This window comes from Eptesicus fuscus, chromosome 11 (genome assembly GCF_027574615.1).
Source record: "Eptesicus fuscus isolate TK198812 chromosome 11, DD_ASM_mEF_20220401, whole genome shotgun sequence".
Lineage (NCBI taxonomy): Eukaryota > Metazoa > Chordata > Mammalia > Chiroptera > Vespertilionidae > Eptesicus > Eptesicus fuscus.
In genome coordinates, this window is record NC_072483.1 from 84,709,734 (window position 1) to 84,719,243 (window position 9,510).

At 37.4% G+C, this 9,510-nt stretch overlaps 1 protein-coding gene across 2 annotated transcripts in view; it reads left to right on the forward strand.

Moving 5' to 3' along the window:
• The window catches only part of TRAK2 (trafficking kinesin protein 2), a 55,443-nt gene extending 46,840 nt beyond the window's left edge, over positions 1-8,603 (forward strand). For both annotated transcript variants that reach the window (XM_028153089.2, XM_054723194.1), the window contains 2 exons: positions 2,203-2,323; positions 5,193-8,603. In XM_028153089.2, coding sequence (XP_028008890.2) covers positions 2,203-2,323; positions 5,193-5,871 — 800 coding nt within the window. In that variant the 3' untranslated portion in view covers positions 5,872-8,603. The remainder of the gene's footprint in view (positions 1-2,202; positions 2,324-5,192) is intronic.
• The last annotated feature ends 907 nt before the right edge of the window (positions 8,604-9,510 follow it).

Below are 9,510 nucleotides of genomic sequence, written 5' to 3' on the forward strand. Positions count from 1 at the left end.
AAAAGTTAATAAAGGGATATTTTCTATAAATTTGATTTGGGATACTTTTTCTTTTTTTTTCCCCCCAAATGATTTTCCTCTGGCTTGTTTTGACACCATGTGTGTTTTTCATGGGTGTCTTGCTGTTAGCATTTCAAATGAAAGTTAATTTTCTAAAGTACAAATTTTCTAGATGTAATTTACTCACAGGATATTTTTCCTTACATGATATTTTTCTACTAACACCCCCTTTTTAAATTTAAATATTAGGAGGCTTTTGGAAATTTTATAATGTAGTCTTGATAGCTTTTACATTTTAATTATTTGCGCTAAGGAAGGCCTACTCTTGCACAAATTTTCGTGCATCGGGCCTCTAGTAATATAGTAAAAACCTATAACATTTAGTGGCCCTTCTAATTCTACTTTATCTTAGCCAGCCAACATAATTAGATTTGGGGGGGAGGGGGTTGGGGAGATCAATTCAGTCACTGGCTTGCAAACTTTTTGAGCTCAGGACCTCTTTATACTCTTAAAAATCAATGAGAATTCCAGAGAGCTTGTCTCTGTGTGTTGTATCTATTGATAATTACCATATTGGAAATGAATTATAAAAGTATTAACTAATTTAAAAATAATAATTACATGTTAACAATATGTTTTATGAAAAATGGCTACTTTTTAAGTAGTGGGAAGAGTGGTTTTGTTTTATAATTTTGCAAATCTCTTATTTATGTTTTAATAGAAGATAAATTTTTGTATCAGCTTCCACATTCAGTTTATTATAGTTTGTTGTTTTGGTTGAAGAGTGCAAAAAAAAATGCAGCCTCACACATATATGTAGTTGGAAAAAGAAAGAGAATTTAAAAGCCTCTACAGGTATTTGTGGATATTCTTTGATTTTATACCAAAACTTGATCAAGGTTTGTAGCAATATGATATCTGAAACCCTATCAGTGAACTTTTATACTTTGTTACATTAAAATCTATTGGTCTGTCCTACATTTTGAATGCATTTTTCCCCATGCATGAATTTTTGCATCATGCATTGGTCATTTGGAGGATATTGATTCACTGAAGTTATGCAGATGTTGACACATTTCATTATGTAATATATTAAAATCATATAAATATCACCACCTGTCTCATCAGATAAGTCTTTTAGTATTAAGAAGCTTTCAAGCTCACAAGTTTTCCAAAATCTCATTTTCATTCGAAATCGCAAATTTTGTCAGTGATAGCAAATATTGTCAGCTATTTTTCTTGAATAGACAGATTCACGACAGTCATTTTCAAGAAGATTTCTGCCAGTTATCCAAGTCTGAATTACTGTAGTTTACCTATTCATTGTTCTTTCAAGCAAAAATGATGTCCCATGAAAAAATTACAACTCAATTGCACATGTGCTTTTCCTCTGGTATCTTGGTATACAGCAGAGTGCTTAATGACTACTTCCGCTTCATCACACAGAATATTAAAAAGATTCAAGAGTCAAGATTTAATAACTTTTGCTGCTTCATCAAGGACTTGCTTATGTGAATCTGGCTTTTTTTTTTTTTTTAATGCTATGAATAGATAACAGCAAATGCCACCCCAGTCGAAAAGGCAGATAGTGTCTTAGCATTGTTACGAAAGTGGACTCCCACAGCGTCTGTAAACCACACTTTGAGAACCACTGGAATAGATAGTTTGACTAGAAAGATTGAATGAGCCTTAACCAGTTTGGCTCAGTGGATAGAGCGTCAGCCTGCGGACTGAAGGATTCCAGGTTCGATTCTGGTCAAGGGCATGTACCTTGGTTGCGGGCACATCCCCAGTAGGGGGTGTGCAGGCGGCAGCTGATCGATGTTTCTCTCTCATCGATGTTTCTAACTCTCTCTCCTTCTCCCTTCCTCTCTGTAAAAAATCAATAAAATATATTTTTTTAATAAAAGATTGAATGACTAGATCTTGCTTGTTGGTTATTTTAATTTTTTTTTCAGAATATCTTTTTGTCTTGTTTCTAAGCTATTTTTAATCCTTTTAAATTACAGTTTTAAAGTATTAAAGGATTCAGCTGTATACTAAGCAGTCAATACTAATTAAAATATTTATATCTTTTTTATTTCCAGATTTGGGGATTTTTGTACAAATGACACTTGATAAGTGCTGTATTATTATTAATAGGTGTTAATGAACTTTTTACATTATTAACCTGGTCTTTCAATGTTGTGTTTGAATCCCTAGAAGTCTGTGCTTCAGTTGCAGCTTCAAACCCAGGAAAATGTGTGTCATGCACAAACTTAACATTCACCTTCACCACCTGTAGGATATTGCACCCCTCCGATGTCACTCAGGTTACTCCCAGGTAGGTCTGGGCGGTTTGAGGCCTGACTTCTTTTTCCAACTATGTGTTCATGAATTTCTTTTAAAAATTACTTTCACTTTAATTCCCAGAATTTTAATTAATGTTCTGTGATGATTTGTCTTCAGAATATTTTCACATTGTATTTTCTCATTTGGTCATTGTAAGTCTTTGAAGTAGGCAGGGCAAGTGAGTGTCGTGTAAGTAAAGAAAATGAGGCATAGGAAGTTCATGTAGCTGATCCAAGGGCAGACAGGTTGAAAATGGCCCATCTGGGCTCTACCCACAGTTAGCCAAACTGCAGGAGTTGAGGGGACTAGTCCTCTCCACACCAAAGTACCCTCACTTCTGACACCACCTGCAAGTTCAGGGGGTTCCCAGAACCACTCCCTGGTTTGATAATTTGCTAACAGGACCCAGGACTTCACTGAAAGCTGTTATGCTCACGGTGACTATTTATTACAGGGAAAGGATACAGGTTAAAATTAGCCAAAGGAAGAGATGCATAGACCCGAGTCGGGAAGGGTTCCACTTGCAAAGCTTCCCTTGACCTTGGGATTCATTACTTCCTTGGCATTGATGTGTGATAGTGCACACAGAGTATTGCCAGCCAGGGGAGCTCACGCAAGTCTCAGATTTTATTTTGAAGCTTCGGTGCATAGGCATGATTGATTGATTGATTACCCATATGGTTGAACTCTCCTCCAGGTCCACTGACCCAAATCCACCACCCTAAATAAAATGGTTGGTCTGTCTGACATGGCCAGGCCCATACCAAGATCTGCTGTGGCCAGCTTCCATCCTAAACAAAGACACTTGTATCAGATATGGCATAGATTACCTCCCAGAAGTGGAGCAAAAAGACCAGACCCCTCTAGCCAAGGCCAAAGTATTTACTACACGGTCTAGAACATGGATATTCCATTCCAACAAGTAGTTGAGGGATCTCAACTTAATAAGCCATATTGCTATTTCTGTCCTATCAGTTCCCAAATAGAATATAAGGCAGTTTTCAAAAATTCAGAGACCATTGCAGTGATACTATTAACTAGAAGGAGAGAAGAAAGGTAAAGCAAAGAGTAAGGCTATAAAATGGATAGAGGAATAAAGCTTAGTGTGCATATTGTACCATAAAGTTTTATATACTTGCTGAGGTGAAGCATGCATTTGAGTCTTAACTTTCCACCTGCCAATGTGGAGGAAAATAACATTATGATCCACAGTGTCTATCAGATAGAAGCAAATCAATTGTGTAGGGAAGCATTTGGGGGATATCCAGTGAAGATCTCAATAAAGTCTGTAACGAACAGACAGCTGCAGTATTTCCACATTGTTCTTACAGTCCACAAGGTAAATTTTATAAAATTAGTTCCTGAGGGGACTCTCAGTCCAGGTTGATACCATCAATGAAGTGTACAATTTAGGGAAGGACAGGCACACTCTGCATTAAGTAGGGACAGGGAGGATGGACTCTGACAGCACGGTATGTAGACAGACCTCATCCGTTTAGAGGTTTTTAGTTTAACCAAGCAGTCATTTGCATTTTGCTTTTATACAAGCCGGTACTTTGAAAAATTTACTTAGTGATCCTAGGCTTACATTTTGTTCAGAATCTTTAAAAACCTTGATATCTTGATATACTGAGTCTTTTCTGTTGAAATGAAAGTTTATCTATTAAATACGGTAACATTCAAGGGGGGGGGGAAATTGACTAAAGAAATATTCTCCCCATTCTATCACCATTTCTTAGTTGTTTTTTTCCTTTTAACAAAACAAGAAGAAACATTCTAATAGCTGTTAAAGCTTTTAATTATTTTTAATTTCCCAGAAACCTGTATTCTAAGTCAAGGTTGAGAAAAATGTATTCCATGATATCCTTATACTACTGTTTGGAATTAACATTCCTGAAAATTGAAATTTAACAGAATTTTATTTGTTCTCAATAATATAAAATTGAAAGGTTAAAAAGAAACAAATTTCTCCTTAGGAAGAGCATCTTAGGTTTAAATATGAAAGGTTGTGTTTTTTAAAAAGTCCATTGTTGCCCTAACTCCATGGTCGGCAAACTGCAGCTCGCGAGCCACATGCGGCTCTTTGGCCCCTTGAGTGTGGCTCTTCCACAATATACCACGGCCTGGATGAGTCTATTTTGAAGAAGTGGCGTTAGAAGAAGTTAAAAAAATTTGGCTCTCAAAAGAAATTTCAATCGTTGTACTGTTGATATTTGGCTCTGTTGACTAATGAGTTTGCCGACCACTGCCCTAACTGGTTTGGCTCAGTGGATAGAGTGTCAGCCTGTGGACTGAAAGGTCCCAGGTTCAGTTACGGTCAAGTGCACATGCCTGAGTTGCGGGGCATGCAGGCATGTGCACTTGACCGTAACTGATAGGGGGCATGCAGGAGGCAGCCCATCAATGATTCTCTTTCATCATTGATGTTTCTCTCTCCCTCTCCCTTGCTCTCTGAAATAAAAAAAATAATAATAAATCCTTTGTTTACTTATGGATTGTTGTCTAGGCATATTTCACTTTATGGAGTGGATGTATTAATAAAAAATTTCTAGAGGTTACTTTAATATTTAAATTTATTTGATTTCTATCATAAAATTTAATTATATTCTCAGATACATAGTTAAAATTTAAGAATTTATCTGAGTACAGTAAACTTTCATATCCTATGAAATGTTTCAAATTATAAATATTAGCCAATCATTGAAGTAACATATAAAAATTTTCATTCCTCAGATCTCTACCACAGAGTTCAGTTCAGTTCCTCTATATTTACTGTGGATAACTACTGTAATTAAATACTGATTTTGGAGATGGCTTTTTATTCTTAAACTGTCTCTCCTGCATTTTTTTTTTTTTTTAAGCTCTGGGTTCCCTTCGTTATCCTGTGGAAGTAGCAGTAGCAGTTCATCAAGCACGGCAGTGAATTCTCCTGCTACGTCCTATAGACTCAGCATTGGTGAATCCGTCACCAACCGACGAGATTCCACTGTAACCTGCAGCAGCACCATGAGCTTGGCCAAACTTCTACAAGAGCGAGGCATTTCTGCTAAAGTGTACCACAGCCAAGTTCCAGAGAACCCCCTCCTTCAGCCTCTCCCTAGAGTCCTGGATATCCCTTCCACACCCCCAAATTCACCATCTCACTCACCTTGCCCTTCTCCTTTGCCCTTTGAGCCTCGAGTACATCTCTCTGAAAATTTTTTGGCCTCACGACCGGCCGAAACATTCCTCCAGGAGATGTATGGCTTGAGGCCTTCCCGGAACCCTCCTGATGTTGGCCAGTTGAAGATGAACTTAGTAGACAGGCTGAAGAGATTGGGCATAGCCAGAGTGATCAAGACCCCCGATGCCCAGGAACATGGAAGAAGCCAAGAGGCAGAAATTGGTCTTCGAAGACCAGACTCTACTGTTTATTTAAATTCAGGTAGCAATTTATTGAGTGGATTGAGGAGGAATCAGAGTCTTCCAATCATGATAGGTAGTTTTGGCACCTCAGTTTGCACATCCTCACCCAAAATGGATAACCTGAAGGAGGAGTGAGGTTCAGCAGTTAACTGAACTCCTATACAAATGAGCACATGAAGGATAGATTTGCACTGACACATGTAGTCCGGTCTTATTGAAAGAAAAGGAATGTTGCAGATGGGCTGTGAATGTGGAAGAGGAAAGTGGAAGATTGGAAACAATTGGGATGAGGTCCTAATGAATAAAGTCTAGCCAAAACTGGTTTGGCTCAGTGGAATAAAGTCTAGTAAATTGAAAGTATAAATGAATGGGTCATGAGTGGAGACAGAAAAGGAACAAAGGTTTAATACACTCCTTCAGTTGTTTTTTTTGTTTTGTTTTGAAAATGAAGTGTGACCAGAAAATAAATTCAGTAATATTGAAATATACCAGGAATACTTAATTTGCTAGCACATTTACTTCTGGTGAGTATAAGCAGAGAACACTCCGGTTAGGAGGAGGTGGGAAGAGAAAAGGACCCGCCTTGACTGTTGCCTAGAGAAAGCTGTTCTGGAAGGTTGCTGGGGTAATCAGTCTGTTACTGAGACAACAGTGAGGTGGCTTTTATGTTTTCCGTTGATGTCTGGTTAGATTACGCCTTCATCATATGGCAAGCTCTCAGCATTAGCAAGCAAGGTATTTTCATAAAATCAGAACAGTAGAGAGTCTTTTTGCTTTCTATTTTCAGGCCGGTGAGTCTCTGGGAGCCCAAACACCACCCAAATTCCTTTTGTATTTGTGATTAACAAGTTCATTTTTAAAATTTGTATTTTTATACAACATCCAAAAGAAACACAACATTGTGGGAGGTAGGATTTATTTTTAAGAAGGAAATATGGGTAAATTGGAACCAACGTAACTTTTTTCCAGAATATTTATTCTGGATAAGTGTGGTGGCCAAGGAATGTGAACATAAATGAATTTCCTTGGAGGCTGGATGAGGTTAAATCAGAAGTACAATCAGTAGGAATTAGAGAATATTGTATATTTACCACTGTACACTTTTTTTTAACAAGTACAGTTGGCAACTAAACTCTTTCCAAAGTGTGCTACGCATATTTTTAATGAAAGATGACATGTATTTGCACAAAAATTCTCAGGCACATTAAATTATTTATTATAAGCTGAAGTAAAACCCAGGTGCTTGCTTTGAAGACTGATTTTTTAAATATAAAATAATTAAAACACATCTGCCTTTTTCTAGATATCTGTGAAATTATAGAATTAACTTTTTAATGGGGGAGTCAAGGCTTTTGCTTTTTGAATGTGAGGTTGTCGTTGGAAGGGATTATTCTCCAGGAGGTCCAGTAACATCAGAGTGTCTTTGGGCCATTGGTCTTGGCCATTAGTCAATGCCATTTCTAGAACTTTGGGCCACTTACAAGGTCCCCGTTATGCAGACACCACAGCAGAAAACTCAGAAGTCTTCATGCTTAAGACTTAGCAGGTGAGCTATTTTGGAAGTTTTGCAGTGTGTTTTCTATATTTCTTTTTTTAGCTGATTCTTAAAGCTTTTTTATTTATTCTCTAAGAAAGTAATCTTCCTGTTGCCAGTTCCTAAGAGATATCAGGAAGTAAGAAAATGTAGGGCCATAGAGTAGTACAAAATGTTAAATTATGAGATTTATGTCTATTATATAAATATCTATAAATTAAGCATCTATAAGTTAAGGTTTTGGAGTGTTCTGTATCATTACTGTACTTTTTTATAACCAGTGCTAAAATCACTTTAGAGGTGGGCAAGGGTGTAGGCACAGCCAAGTGAAGCACATCTGATTAAGGAGAACCAGACGTGAGTTTTTGAAAATTAGGTTGATGTTGCTGTTCCACCAAGAAACATGATAATTGTATACTGGTGCATGCTTGTCCCTAGAAATGAATTCTGTCTTGAATTGGGTTTTACTGTTTGCTGAAGCTTTTGCCTAAAATTAGTTTTGGTACAGCCTGAGAATCTATTCTACCAAACTTGTGTGCAAAGTATAGTAAGAAGAATGGAGCCTTATAGCAAGTTCCTTCTCAATTATCTGTTACGCTTTAACATTTTAGTGTTGTTCTTTTTTTTTATCAACTGTGTATGTACTTTTATGCCAGTATAGGAAACTCCAGTCTTTTTCTTTTTCCCTCCTTCAAGAAGGTTCTCAGTGATTATATCTCAGGTATTTCTGAGTATCCTGTTATATAGTAGAAAGGATACCTTCCTAAGCTCAGAATTAAAGGGTCTCCTGAATTATGATGATCCCAAATCTTCTATAAATAACCTTAGGCATGTGACTTAAGGAAAAAGTAATTGCCATTGTTAAAGTAGTTTTTTAAAAAGTTTTATACTATATGTCCTTGATTTAACACGAATAAACAGATTTTGGCAAAGAGGGGCAATAAGTTAGAGGCAGCTCATAACAAGAGCTACTTTATAAAGGTATATTATATACGGTATTCAAAGCCTGTTTTGCTTTTCTGACCACTCTAGTACATAATTAGTAGTACTTGTTGGTTACTAACATTGACTATTGACATCTGAACTAGAGCTCTGAGTGTTTAATGGTCCACTCCTTTGAGGTCTATACTCCAAGTGCAGCACCATCGTGTCTACACTGAGTGGTTTGCATTGCGGAGCACAGCTACCTAGGAGTGGCAAAGTGCCCTCTGGGCAGCCAGGGAAATACTGTTGTTTGATATCTGGGGCTTGACTTTGTCAAACAGCTCTTTGTTGCACCTACCTTTGCTTTGTCAAATGTAAATCAGATAATAAATATCTTCTTAAATTTTCATTTGTCTTCCTGTGTAATTTGTCCCAGTTCTTTTCACTGAAAGTCCTGCATGAAGTCTTTCCTTTCCATTATGTTTTTTTGATACAGCCAACACAAAACAAACCAATAATAGTCATAAGTAGTAAACATATCTTACTGCATTTTCTTAGATATTTATTAAAATTTTCTTTTTCTTGCCTTCTCAGCAAAATACTAATGTTAGTAGCATCAGTCCTCTTCCTGGGCCTTTGGAGAGAAAAGAGCCTTTTATGCAATGCCAAAGTTTCCCTAAATTCAACCAGAGAAGAGCAGTTAACACTTAGCCCCCCTTCATTTCCTTCCCTTCTGTTTTGGAGCTGACGAAGTTGTACTAGTGTCTAAAAGGAGTAGGAGGGGAAATCCCAAAGTAGTGTTCATTAGTGCTAAGCCTTGGTCAAGTCAGTGCCTGGGGTTTTCCTTCAGAACCTGCTTCTTTTGTAGCTTTGTTTTTAAACACTATCCACATAAGACCCAAATCCTGCTCTTTACATTATAACAAAACACTTAAGTATAAAATTTCACATAATAAACAGTCTCAAATTAAATATCCAGTCTCTAGCTGGAGATGGACTTGACTAGATGACTAGTCAAATCTAGCCACTGTTCTCTGTCACTTCTTTCCCGCCCTTTTAGCTTTTAAAGGCTGTCTCCATCTAGTCTGCTCATGGTGCTTGGAGTTGTGGCAACCACAAGGCTCCCTCAGCACACTGAGGTTGGATGACAGAAATATGAAAAGAACCCAGTTCTTCAATGACATTGCTGAGTCTGCTTCAGTTCTGGTAGCACTACCTCCATACTTTGTGGTTCATGAAATTAGTGAACCTCTTCGATGTAAGCCACTTTCATTCGAGTGATAGTTGTACATGCTAGAACTAACAGCTGGCCCACA